The sequence below is a fragment of the Tupaia chinensis genome, unplaced genomic scaffold, assembly GCF_000334495.1.
Source record: "Tupaia chinensis unplaced genomic scaffold, TupChi_1.0 Scaffold148470_1, whole genome shotgun sequence".
In the NCBI taxonomy this organism is placed as follows: domain Eukaryota; kingdom Metazoa; phylum Chordata; class Mammalia; order Scandentia; family Tupaiidae; genus Tupaia; species Tupaia belangeri.
This window is the reverse complement of record NW_006208319.1, coordinates 971,438-993,474: the sequence shown is the minus strand read 5'-3', so window position 1 is coordinate 993,474 and position 22,037 is coordinate 971,438. Positions and strand designations below refer to the sequence as shown.

At 37.3% G+C, this 22,037-nt stretch overlaps 1 protein-coding gene across 1 annotated transcript in view; it reads right to left on the bottom strand.

Moving 5' to 3' along the window:
- PKHD1 (PKHD1 ciliary IPT domain containing fibrocystin/polyductin) overlaps positions 1–22,037 on the bottom strand; it is a 578,800-nt gene that overhangs the window by 298,240 nt on the left and 258,523 nt on the right. The window contains exon 49 of the mRNA XM_006170441.3: positions 20,473–20,719. Within this exon, the coding sequence (XP_006170503.1) occupies positions 20,473–20,719 (247 nt within the window). The remainder of the gene's footprint in view (positions 1–20,472; positions 20,720–22,037) is intronic.

The following is a 22,037-nucleotide window of genomic DNA, read 5'->3' as shown; positions in this document are numbered from 1 at the left end:
CGCTATAGGGCACATGTGCTCGCCAGACAGACAGAGAGAGACATAGAGACAGAAAGCTAGAAATCACCCCCCAGGGGGGATGGCCACGCCACAATCCCCTCTCCTCCATTCTCCTCTCGGGATCTTGGGCACGCATGCACACGAGCCCGGCGTGAGTTTAAGCCACCGGGTCCGGGACGCAAACCGCGGTCGACCACGTGGAAGTCCAGCAACATAGCCATTATGCTAACTGCTGGTTCCCCCTGGGGAGTGATTTTTCACTTTACTTTTCTCTGTCTCTCTCCAGCAAGGGCACATGCCTGATGGGAAAACAAAACAAAACAAAACAAAATCCTCAGATGTGCCTACATTTTGTGAAAACAAAACAAAACAAAACAAAATCCTCAGATGTGCCCAGTTTACATTTTGTGCTACTTATTTTAACATCTAGAAGTGTATAGCTAGAATATCTGGTCATTTTCGAACACATCCAAAACATGATACAGAGCATTGACCATGACAGTTTAACACTTGGTATGTAGTTCTTGCAAGATTAAAGGTGTTTGTTTCAACCAGGAATTAATTAAATAAAAAGAATGAGAAAAAATGCTGGGATCATTTGGGAATAAAATAACTTTTTCTCCAGATTTCCCTATCCAGCATTAAGTCCTTAGAAATCTTGGAGAAGGGAGAAGTTTTTCTTCTTCTTGGGCTTGGGATACTTAGGGCTTTTCCCCCAATTTACAAGAGGATTTAAATTGAAACTAATCAAAGACTTTTAATTCATATTCTTAAGAATCAGAATAAACATGGAAGTCATCTGTCCCAACTCCCTACTCATTGCAGGAAACATGCTATTTCACCCTGCCCCCTTTACAGTTGCTCAAACCCCCAAGAAGAAGGATCCTTTCATGGGATTTATTTTTAAATTATAATCTCTAGAAGTTTTAGAATGCTATTTTTTTCCTTATATGTTCTAGCCTCTTGCCCTCAGGCATCACGGCTCTCTTGTACCCTGACTGAAACCATGAATCCCACAGTTCTAGGAAGTTACTCAGCATAATTTAACCCATTATATTTAACAAATAGGACTTCTATGAAATAAATGTAAAATAAATGTGACAAGAAGAGGAAAGTTGGAACTAAAAATATCAAAGAGGTAAATAAATTGGCTGCAGTAAGTCCTATGTTCAGTATATAAAATGGGATATCCCACGGTCCAGAAAATGATTCTAAGTGCTTCAGGTTCTGAAAGCACAGCCTTTCAGTCTTTTCAAAGATATATTGGCTCCAGAAAAATCAATGACAAGATCTAAATCCTGGAGAGACTAACTGATAAACTAGAATTTTCAGTTAATCATTTACAGTAAGAAATAAAACTCCTTTCACATTGTAGAAGCAAAATAAGTATTTGCTGAATGCATAAACAAGTGTAAAATGTCCAGAACACTAAAACTGGCTACTTAGCAATACTCCTACCCAACTGAAACTCTGCTCAGAAAACAAAATAAATGTTGTCAGATTTCTTTCTCTTTCTCTTTCTCTTTCTCTTTCTCTTTCTCTTTCTTTCTGTTTTTTTTTTTGTTGTTGTTTTTATTTTTGTTTTGTTGTTGTTGTTGTTTTTAAATTTGCCATAGGGAATGTATACTCTCAGGGGAGAAAGAGAGAGAGAGGGGAAGTGAGAAAGCATACCCCATAGGGGACAAACACGCCACAATCCCTTCACCCTTTCTCACTCCTCTCAGGATTTGGGGCACACACGTGCGCACACACACACACACACACACACACACACACACATACACACACTCCTAATGTCTCTTTAAAGCTGCCAGGTCAGAGACTCGAACCACACACTTGGTCATATGCGATCCAGAAGCTGCCAGGTCAGAGACTCGAACCACACAGTTGGTCATATGCAAACCTCTGCCTTAGCTGCCATCCCACCACTGGCCCAGAAGATTTCTTACAAACTTATTCATCAATAAAGATAAACAGTTGCCTATAAGTTATCAGAGCATGATACAGTCAATCACTTATCAGTAAGATATTTGCTTAAAGAACTCATATTTAGTGGTCAGCAAACCTGTCCTGGTCACAATCTGTCCAAATGCACTAATCATAGGCCCTAGTTTAAGGAAATTCTAAGGTTATATTTCTTTTATCCTAGTCAAGTGCTCTCAATTAAACCTGTTTTTTTAATTTGTTTTCTAGACAATGTCTCACTAGGTCTCACTTCTTGCCTTAGCTTCTAAGTAGCTGAGACTACAGGTGGATACCATATGCCTAGATTTTAGGGTGGACTGGGAATCAAACCCAGGCATCCCATGTGGCCTCAGTCTGCAAAGCAGTAGCATCAACTAGCCTGTACTGCCACAGCTGGGCTACAAATAGTTTTATTTTTTAACTATAATGAAAAGAACTTTATTTATTCAAATATTTCCATCTGTTTACATTTAATTCCTCCTGTCCTGCCAGCCTACATTTGGTCATCCATGCATATCACCTTGATAATTATGAAAATATTACCTCTATATATAATAGTAAAATCAATTGGATAGGTATTTCTGGAAAAGTTTCTTTTTAAAATTTTATTGCTTTTATTATAATGTCTGATTCACATTTTTTTTTTCTTTTTTGGAGAGGTTTTTGCTGTAGGGTGCATGCGCTCACCAGAAAGACAGAGACAGAGAGACAGAAAGCGAGAAATCACCCCCCAGGGGGGATGGCCATGCTGCAATCCCTTCTCCTCCTTTCTCCTCTCAGGATCTTGGGCATGCACGCGCACAAGCCCAGTGTGAGTTTAAGCCATTGGGTCTGGAACTCGAACCGCAGTCAACTACATGGGAGTCCAGCGACATAGCGAGTATGCTAACTGCTGGTCCCTCTCACATTTAAACATTGTATATATTTGTGGGGTACAATATAGTTTTTCAAAGCATGCATACAACAGTGTAATAGTCAAATGAAGGATATAAATATATTCATCATCATCAATAAAGAGCATTACATTACTTTGTGCACCTTTGATAATCATTCTACTGTTTTTCTTTTTCTTTTTGGAAGTACATATTGGGATGGCAATGCCTTTTTGTTTTCTTTATATTTAATCACTGTACATCTTTTTTTTTTTTTTTTGATAGGTTTTTGCCGTAGGGCACGTGCTTTCACCAGAAAGACAGAGAGAGACAGAGAGACAGAAAGCGAGAAATCACCCCCCAGGGGGGATGGCCATGCGGCAATCCCTTCTCCTCCATTCTCCTCTCAGGATCTTGGGCACACACGCACACATGCCTGGCGTGAGTTTAAGCCACTGGGTCCGGGACTTGAATCACAGTCAACTACATGGGAGTCCAGCAACATAGTCATCACGCTAACTGCTGATCCCAATCACTGTACATCTTTACAGCAAACAAAATGGTTTTCCCCAGCATGAATCAGGGTACATTAGTCAAGTCATAGATATTACTATGTATATTATCAACAAATAACTGTTTCTTTTTGTTTCTGCTAAATAAATTTTTTTTCTTTTGATCTCCTCCCTCCCTCCTCCTCTCCCCAACCCCTCCTATACTGTTTCTGGTATCTTCAGTTGCTCTCCCTGCTACTGTACCTTCCAAACTATCAGTTTCTGCCATAGAGCACAGACATTTGGTACATATTAAGCAAGGGCATATAATGCCTCTCTCTCATAGTCTGACTTGCTTCACTTAGCATTAATTCTTCCATATTCATCCACTTTGTATCAAATGTCAGGGTTTTATTGTTCTTTATGGCTTTATAATGTCCCATAGTGTATGTGTGCCACATCTTTTCAATCCATTCATCTGTCCTTAGACATCTGCACTGATTCCAAGTCTTAGCAAACATGAATAATACCACAATGAACATAGATGTGCAAGTGCTTTTTCAACTGACTGCTTTCCTGTCTTTTGGGTAGTTATCAAAGAGTAAAATTACTGGAGCACATGGTAGTTCTATTGGTATGTTTCTGAGGAACTTTCTATTGTTCTCTACAGTGGCTGTACAAATTTACATTTCCACTAACAGTTGTAGGAGAGTTCACTTTTCACTGCAGCCTTGCCAGCATTTATCATTCTGTATTTTTTTAACCTTACCTATTCTGACTGGGGTTAAGTGGTATATCATGATGGTTGTGATTTGCATTTCCCTTATGATAAGAGATGTTGAGCATGTTTCTATATGCCTTTTGGCTATTCATATGTCTTCCTTGGAGAGTTGTCTGTTCGGCTCATTTGCCCATCTTTTAATTGGATTGATTTTTTTTTTTTTTTAAAGATAAGTTGCTTGAGTTCCCTGTATATTCTGGTTATCAGTTCCTTATCTGAGGCATAGTTTGAAAATATATTCTCCCATTCTGAGGCATGTCTCCTCACTCTAATTATCATTTCTTTTGCTGTGCAGAAGCGTTTTTAGCCTGATGTAGTCCCACTTGTCTATTTTGAGATTATTTACTTTGCCTTGGGGGTTTTATTTAAGAAATCTTCGCCTTGGGACCAGCAGTTGGCGTAATGGCTATGTTGCTGGACTCACATGTAGCCCACCGCGGTTCAAGTCCCAGATCTAGTGGCTTGAACTCATGCCAGGCACATGTGCGTATGTGCCCAAGATCCCAAGAGGAGAATGGAGGAAAAGGGATTGCAGCGTGGCCATCCCCCTGGGGGGGGGGGGAGGTGATTTCTCACTTTCTGTCTCTGTTTCTCTCTGTCTGGCGAGCTCACGTGCCCTATAGCAAAAAAAAAAAAAAAAACCTCTCAAAAAAATAAATAAATAAATAAATAAAAGGTCTTAAAACCAGAGAACAAAGTGGCGAGTGCATGTGCCCTATAGCAAAAATCTCTCCAAAAAAAAAAAAAAAAATCTTTGCCTACCCCTATGTCTCCAAGAGTTTTCCCTGTGTATTCATTCCATCAGTAGTTTTATATTAACAGCCTACCTAGTCATGATGTGTAATCTTTTTAATATATCATTAGATACAATTTTCTAGTACCTTGTTGAGAATTTTGCATCTGTTTTCCTCAGGAATATTAATCTGTAGTTTTATTTTTTTGTTATGTCCTTATCTTCTTTTGGGATTAGGGTAATGGAAGCTTCATAGAATGAATTTGGGAGAGTTCCTTTTGGATCTTAAGAATTAGTTTGAGGAGAACTGGCTCTTTTTTAAATGTTTTGTAGAATTCAGAAGAGAAGACACTGGAACTCGCTCTTCTTTGTTGAGAAACTATTATTGATTAAATATCATTGCTTATTAATGGTCTATTCAGTCTTTCTCTTCAATCTGATTCAATCTTGGTAGATTAAATATGTCCATAAATTTATCCATCTCAACTAGGTTTTTTTGTTTGTTGCCATATAGTCATTAGTAGTATTCTCTCATGATCTTTTGTATTTCTCCTATGTCTATTGTAATATTGTCTGTATCATTACTGACTTTATTTATCTTGTTTCTCTCTTTATTCTTAGTTTAACAGCATGTCAATTTTGTTGATATTCTCAAAGAACCAGTTTTCAGTTTTATATACTTTCTGTGTAGATCTTTTATTCTCTATTTCATTTATTTCTGCTCAAATCTTTCTTATTTCTTTTCTGCTTATGTTTTTGAGGTTCTTTTGTTGTTGTTTTTCCAGATCCCTAGGATGTGTTGTTACCTATTGCTGCCTGTTTCTTTTTTTTCCTGTGAACACAAATTGTTATGAATTTCCCTCTTATGATGGTTGTTGAACATCCCATACATTATGGAAACTTAATGTGTTCATTATTGTTGGTTTCAATGAATCTTTTAATTTCAGTCTAATTTCTTCAGTGGTTGTGAAATAATTCAGGAGTAGGTTATTTTTAGTTTCCCTGTTTCTGTGTATTTTTAGATATCCTCTGTAGCTGATTTCAAGTTTAATTCCATTGTGATTAGAAAAGATGGTGGGTATAGATTCTACACATTTTAATTTGTAAAGGTTTATTTTGTGTCTTACCATGGGACTGATCTTTGAAAATGTTCCATGTGGGGGTGATAAAAATGTGCATTTTGTGGTTGTTGGGTGAAATGTTCTATAGATAGTTGTCAAGTGCATTTGTTTTATGGTATCATGTAGATCTTGTATCTTTATTTATTTATTTTTTTGTTTATATGATGTGTCCAAAGGAGGCAGTAGAGTGTTAAGATCCCCAATGATTAGTGTGTCTACCTCTCTCTTTAGGTCTAGCAGTCTTTCTTTCATGTATGTGAGTGCTCCAGTGTTGGGTGCATAGACATTTGTGTTACATCTTCTTGGTGGATTTGCCCTTTTAGAACTAAATAGTGTCATTCTTTGTCTCTTATTACAGTTTTGTCTTGAAGTCTATTTTGTCTAATATCAGTACCACAGCTCCAGTGCTTTTTGTTTGTTTGGTTTTATTTGCATGGGATATCTTTTTCCAGCCCTTCACTTTCAGTCAATGTTTGTCTTTATCAGAATAAGTTTGTTTCTTGTAGGCAGCAGATAGAAGGCTCCTGCTTTGTTTTGGTTTTGGTTTTGGTTTTTTAATCCATTCAGCCAGACTGTGTCTTTTGATTGGAGAGCTTCATCCATTAATGTTCAACATTATCATTGATATTTGTGGACTTAACCCTGTCATTTTGTTAGCCATTTTCTTGGTTGTTTTGTCTTCTCTTATTTCCATTGGTCTTTCTTTAGTTTTCCCGATATAGTATTTCCTTTAGTACTTCTTGAAGAGTTGGAGTAGCTTTCATAAATTCTTTCAGTTTTTGTCTAACTGACAATTTTTTATTTCTTCTTCCCATTTAAAGGATAATCTTGCCCAATATAGTATTCTTGGTTGAAAATATTTTTCTTTTAGAATTTTAATATATCTTTTAATTCTTTCCTTGCCTGCATCATTTCAGTTGACAAATCTGATATTAGACTGATAGGATAGCCTTTGTATGTAACTTGACTTTCTCTCTTGCCATTTTTAGAATCTTATCTTTGTTGTTGATTTTTACTAATCCAACTATGACATGCTATGGAGAAGATCTTTTTATGTTGATTCTATGGTTCCTTTGTGTTTCCAGGATTTGTATATCTTCATGTTTCTCTAGATTTGGAAATTTTTCAGATAATATTTCATGAGAAAGGTTTTCTTGGCCTTTACCAGCTTCATTGCTTTCTGGAATTTACATTATAGGAATATTTGAATGTTTAATTGTGTCTAGTATTTCTCATATATTATCCTCATGGAGGGAGTGGCTATTTTTTTAATTCTTTTTCATGGTTTTGGATTAAATCAGAGGCTTCATCTTCCAGATCAGAGATTCTTTCTTCTCGTAGTGCAATCTGCTATTGATGCTTTCAAGGGAGAATTCTATTTTTTTTTCTTTTTCTTTCTTTTTTCTTAAATTTTTTAAGATAGATTTTTGACATACAGCACATGCACTCACCAGTGAGACAGAGAGATATAAAGTAAGAAATCTTCCCCCAGGGGAACAACCATGCCACAATCCCTTCTCCTACATTTTCCTTTTGGAATTTTGCTCATGCATACACATGTGCCTGGTGTGAGTTTTAAGTCACCAATCTGAGACTCAGACAGTAATCAACTTGTGGGAGTTCAGCAACATAACCATTATGTCAGATGACATAATCATCTGCTGATCTGCTGATCCCAAGATTTTGATTTCTTACAGTATATTCTTCATCTCCAGAAGTTCTGTTAGATTCTTTTTTAGGGTATCTATCTCTTTATGAAATTCCTTTTCATGTCATGGAATGATTTGCCTTTTTTCTTTTTTAGAGTTTTGTTTTGTTTGGTTTGGTTTGGTATAGAGCACATGTGCTCACCTGAGAGACAGAGAGATAGAAAGCAAGAAATCACCCCTGGAGGGATGGCCATGCCACAATCCCTTCTCTACATTCTCCTCTCAGGATTTTGGGCACACATGCATGCACCCATGCCCAATGTGAATTCCAAGCTGCCAGGTCCATGACTTGAACCACAGTTGACTACATGGGAGTCTAGCAATGTAACCATTATGCCATCTGCTGGTTCCCATGGAATAATTTTTTTATCTCCTGGAGCTGGTTGTCTGTTTTCTCTTGCATTTCATTGAGCTTTGTTACTAAGAATATTCTGATTTCTATTTCTGTGATTTCTTTTGTTTTTTACAATGTTGGTGAAGAGTTGCTGTGGATTTTTTCTAACTTTTTTTTGAGGAAAATACACTTCCAGATTTTGTCCTATTTCTTGAAGCTCTGCTTTGTTTTCTAGGCATCTAGTGAGGCACTTGCTTCTCTCTACTTATTTGGGATAGGTTTCTGACCCTTGTACACTTCTCTATGGAATACTTTAATACCACACCAATTTCCCTCTTATTTCCAAAATGTTTTATTTTGATGTGACTGAGCACTGATTTGAAGAAGCTGACCTTAAGGTAGTATTCAAGGTTCCACATCGCATTAACATGTAGGTCTGATGAACCTGCTCCTCTCAGACTCTGGGACCCTTGGAGGATCTGCCCAGCAATGGAATAACCAGCTAAACAGCCTGATGCCTTATTGTCTTTGAAGGATGTGCAGGTCTTTGTGTGAGTACAAGGGAGATATTCCCAACTCTACCTCTTCTTGCCTGTTTCTGGGACTTCAGAGGGCCTTGTTGGTGGTAGAAGACGCAACCAAACAGCCCCAATGACTTACTGTCTCTCCAGAAATATTTCCTAATTTCAGAAACCCCCTTGGTCTACTTGACTGGACTTAATATTTCTCAAGTTTTCATCAGCACCACATTTACAAATCAATTTTTAAGATGTTATTTCTTCTGATTCAGTTTATATACATTGTCATTTCAGTTTTTGAAAGAAACATTTTTAGATCATATCCCCATTATGAAGGCCTTTATAAACATGATCCCCTCTTCAAATATTGATAAGCTACTACATGCTAATATTAAGTAGGTTCTATTTGTCTTTGAGAATTTTGGCTTTTTCTTTTGATACTCTTCTTTCAAACAGTATCAATAATTGACACAAAACCCTTGGCCAACCAGAAATGCTCTATAGCATGCTGATGTCCTAAATTACCCTTTCCTCTTTCCCCTTCATGTATTATCCATTCTATTGCATACCTGATCCTATCAAGACAACTTCATCAGTCTCTATCAAGGCTTATTCAGGATGCAATTTTATAGGCACTCAGGCACAGTACTAACTTTCTGTAGTGCAATATAGATAGAGAAGATTATCAAATAGTCCTTTATCACAGCTGGTAATAGAAAGAGTCACATGATGTACTCTGGAAAGCAATTCAAATTGGAGAGGGGGGTGAATTCAAAGTCACATCAGCTCCTATCCTTCTAGGACAAATACCAGCATCCATAGTAGTAGGATCCTCTAAAAAGCACCAAAAGAACATCAAGAGTCGAAGAACATCATGAAGAGAATTTACCAACCATAATTACTACAATTTTCACTTGCCCTAAATAGCCACCAATTTCCCTGTGCCCTAAATAGCCACCAATCTCCCTCTTTTTACTGTTAATGAAGCAAAGGAGCACAAAAGTATTTCTAATTTGGAGGAGCCAAGGGAGTCTGCATGGGCCATTAGCAGCAGAGAGCTTCATTACTAGGGGAAGAAGTCACTCCCTGAACTTCTCATGGCTTTATGTGCAAGAAATCAGGAGGCAACCAGTCCATTTTAAATGTTAACCCTTAACTCTGCATCAGCAACAGCTCTTGTATATGATCCAGAAAACAAAAGGACTATTAGCCTTACATATTGTTTTTCCTTTTCTATGGGAGTGCTTTAATTTATATTCCTTTTTACTTTTTAAGTAACCAAGACTGTTTTTAATTAAGGGATATGTTTGTTTAGAAATACAATGCTATCACTTGAAAAAACTTCTCAGCCAAAGTGCAGATTCACTATGCCAGTTGCTTAAACAGTTATGTAATGTAGTGGCCATGTAGTATACAGAACTGTTGAATGTATACTGCCCGCAAAGGATTTATTAGGCAATCGACACCACCAATAAGAACAAATATTAACTGGTTTGTGTTTACCATTAGTTTAGTTTTCCTGAGGGTCCATATCTTCATGTAGTAAGACAAACACTGCATTGAGCTCTAAATGCTCTTGATTCAGAATAATTGTTAAATCAATCCTTTATAATTACTTCTAGGCCAGACACATCATAACAGCTAGCCTCACGGTACTGAAAGCATCATTGGATACTTGTGCTTGCTGCCATCACTCTTATTTTTTACTGAACAAAAAGGACAAAATAAACATTTTGAACACAGCTAACATATTTGTGGTACCGTTTTTCATGAGTATCCTATAAAAATGCATTGGGTTCATAACTGTCCATGTCACAGGATCATTATCCTATCTGCCAACCTATACATATATATATATATATATATAGCCTTATTGACTCAGAAACACTGCAATATTCCTTCTTCTTAGTAAGGTAAGAAACCTAAAAAGAAAAAGACCACAATGCTCAGTCTTTAACCAAGCTATTTTTTTTCCCCTAGAGCATATGTGCATTCACCAGAGAAAGATAGATACAGAGAGAGGCAGAGGAGAAAGCACTCCCCATAGAAAACAAAGCTATCACAATCCCTTTTCTTCCATTTCTCCCTCCTTTCAGAATTTCAGGCACACATGCACACATGCCCAGAATGTTTCTCAATCCTCTGAGACTAGGACTGGAATCACATATTTAGCCATGAGGGATCCAGCCACCTTAACCACCAGACCATGCAGCCAACCCTCCCCAGACTTTTAACAATTTTTAAACTTACCTTCAAAATGAAAGTGGTAGGCAGACAGGTAAGTTGTATGATTTGATAATCCTGTGATTCTGATGGATGCACACTAACATCATTTCTCCATTACTTTTCAGATGTACATTTCTATCTTCTTTAGATTGGCTAATGCAGTAATTTATTGTTTAGTAGCCCAAGAATCAACCTGGTACCTCCTCTAAAGTAGCATCTATAGTTTTTGCAACATATATATTTGCTATCATATTAGGATAACACCTATTGTTCATTCTATCTTAAGCCATGAAGAAAAAGTAATTGATGCCCCTTATCCTACTTTAGAGGGCCCTTCGAACACCACTGCATCTCTTCTTTTGATGAGCTGAGTCCAGCTTGAATGGCTCTTAGAACATAAGAATACCATCATTAGAGCTTTGCAACCAGAAGGTAAACAACTACTTATCAGGGATGTTGGAAAGCAATTTTATACATCAGGTAGAGAGTTAGACTAAGAAGCCCACCTTCCCTTTCTGGTGCTGTGGTGAAGCTGACACCAGCTTACACGAGCCTGTTCTTAATCCTCTTTCCAACCTCATTCAATGTATCATGTTGATTGCTTGAAATATGCCATGTGAGCGTATTTTCAACATAAAATTAAGAAAATACTACAAATAAGAGCTTTTTATTCTGGAGAGCTAGTTGTTAAGCATTTACCAGTATACTCCTCTACCCATCTTATTATAAATGAAAATGAATAATCATGTAACATTATTGATTATGTTCCTCAGTTTAGGGTCCATTATTTTATATATATACATATACCCCCCCACATATATATATATATGTTATATATGTATATATATAACATATATGTATATATATGCTATATATTTGTGCGTACATATATAATACATATTATACATGCATACATTATAGATATAGATATAGATACATATATGTGTGTACATACAGCATAGATAGATAGAGATAATACTTCTGCAGCCTTTGCTGCCAAAAAAGGATACTATATCTAGGAATTATTTTGTCTCATAGAGGTTTTATTGTTTTGTTTCTTAGAACTGAAAAGATACCATTAGTGATGCTATGTCTATTTATCCCTAGGAAGGAGAGTAAGGTGATTATTACAGAAAAAGGTAGGCCAACATTTCCATTTGAACTCTTCTTTACTTTTGCATTCACAGAGGCAGGGGGTACCTCATACTTTGAACACTGACACATTAAGAGCAGTTACATAGGTAAAAACTGAACGCAAGCACTACAGGAGAGGATATTAAGCAAGATCTGAGAATCAAGGTGATCAACAAGAACATTAACCTTTTACTTGCCAGAAGTAGTAGAATCAGAGAAACAGAAGGTACAGGGGCAAGGTGAATCAAAGGCTTTGTCCTGAAAAATTCTAGATTCTATGACCACCTGGCAGGTTTCACTGGATCAGCACAATGTCATATGATTATTGGAAATCAGTCCCTGTTTTTCTAGAACTGGATTCCTACATTTGAGCAAACTTAATTCCCTTGCCAGGCATTTGTTTCTTAGAAACATAAAAACCTACAGTATTTTATTCAGTTAGTAGTAAGTCTATGTGTTTTATCAGTTTCATCAATTACTAATGTAAAATAGAGAAATTTTAAAGATAGTATGTATCTGAAGCCACCAGGTGGCATGGTGGTTAAGGCACTGGCCATTCCCACATGGCTGACCATAGTTTGAGTCCCAGACCTGGTGGCTTGCTTTCTCACTTTCCCTCTCTGTCTCTCTCTGGCAAAATTAAAATAAATGAATGAATAAATAAAACTAAAATAAAGAATTCTTTTTTAAAAAAAGATAGTATATATTAGCATATTATCTATTTAAATGCCAATGATCCTATGAGATAAATGCCATTATGTCCACCTACTGATGTGAAAATTCAAGCAAAAAGTAAAATAATTTGCCCAAAGGAATACACCTGGGAAGGAGGGTAGCTTTGACTTGTACCACAAATAATTCTAATTACTCCTCTATTCTTCAGTCTTTGAAATAATTTCAAATATATATCCAGACTGTATTTTATGTACATCCTATAAAAGCTCAGAAGAATTGGTTGGTCGACCTACAATATTTTGCAAACTCTTCTAATTCTCCCCATCCTCAATCTAGTCAGTAAGAAAAAGACAGGGATTTGCTGATATGTCTTTTCCTTTATTTTCCCACTGAGAAACAATAGTCATTTGTTTAACTAAAACGATAATCAAAATATTTTAGTATCAAATACAGAAAATTATCAAACCCACTAAATATAAACACTTTTTCTTAGGCAAATTATCAAGTTGTAAAGAAGAACCTTTTGCAGTATGATTGCTTTCACTAAGAGCAAATCTATACTTTAAGAAAAACCTCATTTTAATACAGGAGAGAAATCATATATAAATAAGCCAGCCATTTTACTTTAAGCACAAAAATTGATATTTCAATAAGTCTATGATGACTGAAGGAGCTATACTGTGCTATAGCCCAAAGTAAAAAATTCCCAGGTAGTTAATTATGAAGGCTGAATTCTCAATCTTCCCATCACAATTCCATGTACCTATACCACCAGGGGAAAACAGTTGCAATGCAGGCAAACCAACAATTGAGTGGTGGTGGGGTAGGAGAAGAGTGGAAAAGGGATCAGCAGTTAAAATAAATTCTCTAGTCAACAAATAGACCCAAGAAAGAAAAGACTCAGAGGATATTTTAAAGAAACAATGAGGGATCAGCAGTTAGCATAATGGCTATGTCGCTGAACTTCCACATAGCTGACCGCGGTTCGCGTTCCAGACCCAGTGGCTTAAAACCCACACCGGGCGCATGTGCGTGCGTGCCCAAGATCCCAAGAGGAGAATGGAGGAGAAGGGATTGCGGCATGACCATGACCATCCCCCCTGGGGGGTGATTTCTCACTTTCTGTCTCTCTGTCTCTGTCTGTCTGTCTGGCGAGCGCACACGCCCTATAGCAAAAACCTCTCCAAAAAAAAAAAAAGAAAGAAAGAAAGAAACAATGAAACCCTGTTATTTTATAAAAGTAGATGAACATAGACAATTTAATGCTAAATAAAATAAGCCAGACTAAGAAAAACAAACACCGTATGCCACTGTTCAATATATATTTAATGTCTGCACTCGTAGCAGAAATTGAAAGACCCAAAGATGTAACAGTAGAGAAGACTAGTGTGGCTATCAGGCATTATAGAGGAGTGGAGTGGCTAGCCTGGGGGGTGGGAGGGGCTTCAGGAGGAAGTATTGACAGACCTAAGAATGTAAAGTTCTCCAAAGGAAAGTATGTAAATGGTAATAGCTTTGATTTGATAGTAATGTAATGCATATTTTTGATAAACCATATTGTATGCTATGGAGGTGTACAACAATTAAATGTAAAGAAGAAATTTATTTTAAAAAAAAGAACATTTTTAAGTATTAGATGTTCCTAGGACTTTTAGAAATGAAGACAGGGGGCAGCCCTATAATGCAGTGGTTAAACACTGTGCATAGGGAGCTGGATCCCATGTAGCCAATAGCAGTTAGAGTCCTTGCCATGGAAGCTTGAGGAACTGGCTATGTGGGTGTGTATGTGGGCCTGAAATCAGATGGGATGGAGAAACAAAGGAAAAGGATTGTGAGATGACCACACCACAATGGGGTGTGCATTCTCTCTGTCTCTCTGTATTTCTCTGGTGAGAGCCTATGTCCTCTGGTGATAAAAAAAAAAAAAAAAGGAAAAAAAGTGAAGACTGAGGATAGCGTTTTTATTCTGAGACTTTTAAAGGTAAGGTGACTGCCATTTACTCCTCATGAACATATCCTAAAAGAAAAATGGACAATAATGACACTATAGGAGGGTTTGAAGAAATCCACAATTTAAAATTTATATGTACTGGGGCCAGCAGGTGGTGTGGTAATTAAAGCACTGGACTTCCACATGGTGGACCATGGTTGGAGTCTCGGACCCGGCAGCTTAAAACTCATGCTGAGCACATGTGCCTGTGTGCCCAAAATCCTAAGAGAATGAAGGAAAAGTGATTATGGTGTGGCCATCTCCCCGGAAGACAATTTCTTACTTTCTCTCTCTCTGTCTCGCCAACGAGCATATGTATCCTATAGCAAAAATCTCTCCAAAACAACAACAAAAAATATATACGTATTTATTTAATGCTAATTTTATAGAATCATTTTGTGTTCAACATGGCATTCAACACCACAGTAGAAACAAAAACCCTATTCTCTCCCTCCTAGCACATCAAAAGGAAAGATGGGTAATTTATTGGGTCATCAGAAAAGTGATGGCATTTCTGCATTTAAAAAAAAAGAAAGAAAGAAAAACAACCAGAAAAATACATCATGACTTTTTTGACCACGCAGTATAAGGCTGAGTAGGAGCTATGAGTTTTGGTAAAAGAATAAAGAGAAAGTGTACAGCAGAGATATTAACACCTGCATATAAACACCCATATAGAAAGCTCAGGGAAGCTTACTAGGAAAAGTGACCTCTGGGCTGAGTTCATGGAAGCTAAATCATATGAAATGGAAAGTTCAAAGCAGTTGAATGTGACTAAGAGATAAACTGCAGGGTAGCTAGGGCACACAGCTAGAGATGATGCTGGAACCATAAGTAGAGAGGCGGTCATGAAAGGCTCATGAAACATTAAGCATGTTGGACTCTCCTTGGGAGGTGCTGGGAAAGTTTAGAAGCATGGTGGAGGGGCCAGTGGATGATATGTTAGTTGGGATGCTAGACTCCCACATGGCTGACTACGATTTGAGTCCCGGACCAGGTGGCTTGTTTTCTCACAGTGGTTCAAGTCCTAGATCAGGAGGCTTCAAACTCATGCCAGGTGCATATGTGTGCATGCCTAAAATTTTGAGAGGAGAATGGAAGAGACAGGATTGTGGCGTGGCCATCCCCCCTGGAAGGTGATTTCTCACATTCTGTCTCTCTGTCTCTCTCTGTATCTCCAGTGAGTACACACACCCGATAGCAAAAACTCTCTTTAAAAAAAGAAGAATCAAGGTTGATTCCATGTTTCTGGTTTAGACCAACATTGATCATGGTGAGAAACAAGTCTGTAGAAAAGGTCACACATTTCACTTTGGCAAACTGTGTTTGAGACTTAAACACAGAGCAGGAATACTGAAAGCATTGCTGCTCAATAGAAATGTAATGTAAGCCACAAACACAAGCCATAGACAGCAATTAAATTTTACAGTAGACACATTATGAAAGTAAAAAGAGGGGTCAGATGGTGAAACAGTGGTAAAGTGTGATGCTCTCTATGGCAATCCCATGTGGCAAGGTTCCCAATTCAAGTCTCAAGACCTCTCTAGTCCCCATGCTGGCCTATGACCCAGGGTGTTAGATCCTACTGGGAGTACTGTCTCTCTTCTCTCTTCCTCTCTCTTTCGCCCATGGAAGAAATAAATAAATATACATCTGAAAACAAATTAGTAAAAAGTATCAGGTGATGTTAATTTTAATAATTTATTTAAGTTAGTATACCGAATATATTACCATTTCAACATAATAAATAGAGGTGGAATATCCTTTATCTGAAATGCTTAGAATCAGAGTGTTTCAGATTTTGGAATATTTGCACATATATATAATGAGAAGTCTTAGAAATAGGACCCAAGTCTAAACACAAAATTTATGTATGTTTTATGTATACATTGTACACATATCTTGAAGGTCATTTTATGTAATATTTCATATTGTGTAATTTTGACTATGATCTTTTACTTGAGATGAGGTGTGAGATTTCCCACATGTGGAATCATGTCAGTGCTCAAAGTTTCAGATTGTGTAGCATTTTGAATTTTGAATATTCAGATTAGGGATATACAACCTGTATAAACAAATTACTGAGATACATGTCTCTTTTCTTCATACTAAGTTTATAAATATGGTGTATAACTTAACTCCTACAGTAATTAGCAACTTAGACTGACCATATTTCAAGTGTTCTATAGCCATATTTCTAATGACTGGAATACTGGTCAGTGCAAATTCTAAAAACAGCTAGCTGCATAAGTGGATCTAGAGCACACTGATGCAGTACGGGCCAGAGAGAATAAATGGGAATCATCAGTGAGTGTTTGCTGAGGTTGTGAAAATAACCCAGATCACCTGGAAAGCAAATATGGCTCGAGAGAAAAGGAAAGCTGGTCACGGAATCCTTATGAACACCAACACTTCTGGGACAGAGAGCAGAGTTCATAAAGGTGATCCAGAAAGAGCACACAAAAACCTATTGCTAATATTGCACAGACTAGGTCATTTAGCTAAGTTCTGAGATCAAGAAATCCAAGAACTACGTAAGGCATGTCATCATTATGGGACCTCAGGAGAAAAATGGTCACAGGCATGTTTCTGAAATGAGGTCCTGACTTACACTGGTAGAGTTAACACCACTCCTGCCTCATCAGGTTGGTAGAAAGAGGTCAATAGAAACAGAGTCTGGATGGGACCAGCAGCTGGCGTAATGTCTATGTTGCTAGACTCCCATGTAGTGACCATGGTTCGAGTCCTGGATCCAGTGGCTTAAATTCATGCTGGGTGCGTGTGCGTGTGTGCCCAAGATCCTGAGAGGAGAATGGAGAAGAAGAGATTGTGACATGGCCATTTGCCCTGGGGTGTGATTTCTCACTTTCGGTCTCTCTGTCTCTCTCTGTTTTTCTGGTAAGTGCACACGCCCTATAGTGAAAACCTAAAAAAAAAAAAAAAAAGAGAGAGAGAGAGAGAGAGAAAGAAAGGAAGGAAGAAAGGGAAAAAACAGAGTCTGGAAAAGAAACCCTATCCAGAATACCTGTGGCTCTATAGAAAGCAATTTTAAGAACCCATGAGAGAGAAAATACTGTAAGCAGCACTGATGCAAATTAAGCATGTTGTCATTTTAACAAAACATAACCTAGGCTCTACCTTGTAGAGGCAATAGTGTTTATTTTCACCTAAGTATTAAAAATATACCCAATATCAGATAGTGATATACTTCTGTCAATCCAGCTGCTGGTCTGAAGTCATAGGAACCTATAAGATGGCCAGTGACACAAATATATGCACTATGTACACCCATTAGACTTAAATAAGTCAGTGAGGGACAGGAATAGAAAGTCACCAATGATAAACAAAAAGCTTAGAGAGAAGAGGCCTACCAAAAAGAAATCATACTCCAAAGTGCTCAGTTTTTAGCAAAGGGTAGAATGGGGCACCTTATTTATGCAGCTATGTAAAAAAACCTCACTCTCTGCTCTCTTAGGGGACCTCTGGCTGAGGGAGGGGTAGTAAGAGTTGAATGTGAAGACAGCAGGGTGCTTGTGCCATATCAGATCTCCATCAACATACAACCCCAAAAGATCAGGGCTATGAGAGCTTTGTAAATCAACTCTTAGGGTGCTTGCCCCAGGGCAAATAGCACAACAAATTAATCCTTTCTCCATGAAATGTAGCAAAGTTTGTAAATACACTGAATCCAAATTGCTCATTAGCTCTGACAAGTTCCTAATGAGGTTATAATGCTCTGGGACAAAGATCAAGCTACTGAGTACAAATAGCTAGGGATAGAATCCTAGATAAAATTAGAAGGACCTTAAAGAAGTGCTTCCCAAACATTAATATGAGTTACCTGGGCAATTTGATTCAGGATATCTGGGGTCTAGGTCTGAGATTCTAGATTTCTAAGAAATTCCCTGGTAATGGTTATGTTGTTGGCTGGTCCATGGACTACACTTTCAGCAGCAAGTCATTAGAGATCAACTTGTTCAACCACCTTATTCTAAACATGAGGATACTGGGGCCAAAAGACTTACAATTAGAACCACACTGAGACTTCCGTAGAGCTACTCTGGGACAGTTGGGTCTCTCTCCATAGATGACCAATCATCCTCATTTTCAAGGAATGAAAGAGGTGTCTTTGTCTTGGGATTTTCTATTTTAAAACCAGGAAAATTCCAAAATTCCAGGATAAATTTTTCACCCTACTGGGAGACTTTTGAATCTACTTAGAATCTAGCATCGGGATTATCTTTGTCTTGGTCTTGTCAGAGTTGTGGGATCATGACATGACACCAACGCATACACTTCAGTGTTCGGTAATGAAGACTGATCTCAAAGAACAAATGATCAGACAAGGTTGAGGCACTGTGGAGTTTTCTAAAACTGTATTGACAAGCACTTCTCCAAGAGATAGTTTACCAGTAGTTCCCAAAGTAAGACATAAAAAAAGAGCACCAAGAAAACACTGAGTAGGCCAGCAGGTGGCATGGTTTTTAAGGCACTGGACTCCCACATGGCCAGTCATAGTTTGAGTCCTGGACCTGGCGACTTGCTTTTCACACTCTGTGTGTGTGTGTGTGTGTGTGTGTGTGTGTGTGTGTGTGTGGTGAATGCATGTGGCCTGTAATAATTTTTAAATTAATAATAAGGATAAATAAAATTAAACAAATAATTATTTAAAAAAGATAACATTGAAATGAATATCATGCAAGTACATAATGTCCCATTTAACTACACAAATCTATCTTGTTTTCCTCATCAAAAAAATTAGGAAATTTAATGATTTATAGAAAATATATCACTAACTTTTGTAATCTCTAAACACCTACAAAAATATTTTTGATAAAAGTACTAAACTAACAATGAAAATAAGGTCATATCTGAGAATGAAGAAGTCATACCCTGCACTATTAAAATGACTAGACATGAAAATATATCCCACCATATTGTTACTTTATGCACTAGAATTGGGCCCATTAACATTAGATATAGCAATGAATAGTCCAAAAAGCGAAAGTGTGTATTTTTTATACTATGTGATGCTAACAGTGTATTGTTAAGGTTTCCAAGACATAATGACAAGATACTGATTCCAGATACATTTGAAATGCAGAGTTACAAGTCTGACCACAATGACACTCACTCTCTAGAGTGTACCTGTTCAAATAAGATGCCAACATGATCTGACTGAATTACTTGACTTAATATTCATGGAGTTAGGGCACTTGAAACAAAGGAGGGAGGGAAGTGTGGCTAAATATATACAATGCATTTGAAATAGGTAGAACACAGAACCCTAGATACCCAGCAATCATTACCTGGAAATTAAAGAGGGCAAAAGCAATCCTATTATGCATTATAAACAGCCCAGCTGCTGACTTAATGGTAGTTTGAGTAGCATAACCAAGGAGTCCTTGCTCCAATATTAATAGGAAATGTATTGTACGAATCCAATAGTTCATGAAATTAACAAGGAAAATGAACTGGAGTGAAGCAACTTTGCAAGTAATAGGAGGCATCAGCAATTGCCTCCCTGGAGCATATTAAACACTTAAAAAGAGCTTGGAGAAAGTGCATGTATATAAATGAGAATGGACATTATTGGCATGTTTTAATAATACTTTTAATTTAAATATACTTCAAATTCTCTGTTGGCTGCGAGTCTTTTAAAGAGGAAGCTATTAGTTCAAAATATCAGTAAGTGGTCATAGGCTATGAGATCTCATCCAGCTACACTGAAATTTTATTGTCATCTGAGGCAGCCTAAAACTACACTCATGATTTGACAGCTGTCAAAACGATTCCCATTGCACTTTATAGAAATAAACACTTAAAACAATCTGGAAATGAATTTCCCCTCTACAAATCTCAACAACCTGAATGATATATTCATGCTCATTGGCAAGCTAAAAAGGAAGTAAATTCTACTTACAAGCCAATAGACATACGGTGAAAGAGAACACCTTCCCCACAGACACTGCCACGGACAATCTGACTGAAGCTTGCATTGACTAAACAAGAAGCTGAAAGGGTTTCCATAGAAGCAATAATGTGATTTCCATTTTTCCCAGACAGAGAACCATCCATGTCTTCCAAAACTGCTGCATGAGGAAATGGAAATGCTACTAAGTTTGGAGTGTTTATAAACTTCAACTGATTGGTCTTCACAGTGAATCCACCTACAAATTTGAAGACAAAAAGACTATTACGTGATAGCACAAAAGACTACTGTCATAAACAGCAACCAAATTCACTGAAGTGCTTTCAGTACTTCGCATTGCACATTTATTACAGTTTTACAGTTTGCTTACATATTCAGCCAAGAAAAAAAATATTATGAGTGTTCACTCCATGCCATGCTCTTTGGTTGTGCTAGAAATATGGAGGAAAATGAGAGCATCATTGATTCTGCCGCCATATATTCTGTGATTAAGGGGAGTTATTTGCTAGTAGGGATAGTTTTGTCCTCCAGAGAACATTTGGCACTATTAGGAATATATTTTAGCTGTCATAACTAGAGGGTTAGGAGTGCTTCTAGCAATGAGGGAATAGAGAACAGGGATGTGGTTAAACATCCTACAAGAATCACCACAACAAAAAATTATCCAGTACAATATGCCAATGGTGCCTAAAGTGAGAAACTCTGGTCAGTCCAGCAGGAAATAGAAACAGAGAACATTAATTTGCTAATTATTAAACACTAAAGGTGCTATAGCTTATTCTCTTAATCTTTCAGTTTCTACTCTTCTCTATGGTGACTCTACCACCAAAAACAGTACCTCTTACTATGAGGTTTGTACTGCAAACATTTACCTTTGAAAGCAAAATTTAATGAATCATTTGGGCAAATAGTAACACACTTTATAAGTATTAGCTTCGGGGCTACATGTCTCAGCAGTCTTTCCTTAACACCAGTGCCACGTGATTCGTTGATACCTCCAGTCCAGTTGCTTAGGAAAAAACTATGGCAGTAATCTAATTCATATGCCCATACCATTAAAAGAAGAAAACTAAGAACATACCTCCCAGTGTATATACTACCATGCTGTTGTGTTATGTTCATTATAAAACATATTCTTTTAAAAAAGAAAAGAAAAACTAGTAAGATGCAAGTAGAGGCTCTGATGTTTTATTCTGCATACAAGTAGAGTACATGCAGTACATTAATTAAGTCATCCATCAAAGACTCCACAGTTCTAACTTTTGCAACTTCTATAGTTCATCTAATACCACAATGACCTGCAGTTTTATGTTTCAGTCATATTGAACATAACTACTCAAGAGTTATCTCTATGAAATCTTACCTGACTCCCTTTCCGGACTCCCTTCCTTGGTCCCTTGCTGACTTTGTTCAGTTCTCTAGTATTATACTTATCACACTCTATTATAATAATGGGCTAGCTCAAGAGTTCTTGGGAGATAGGAACTATGTATTTTTCATTTTTTGTACCCCTCAACTCCTTCAATAGAGCCTAGAATATATAGTTGTTTTTTGTT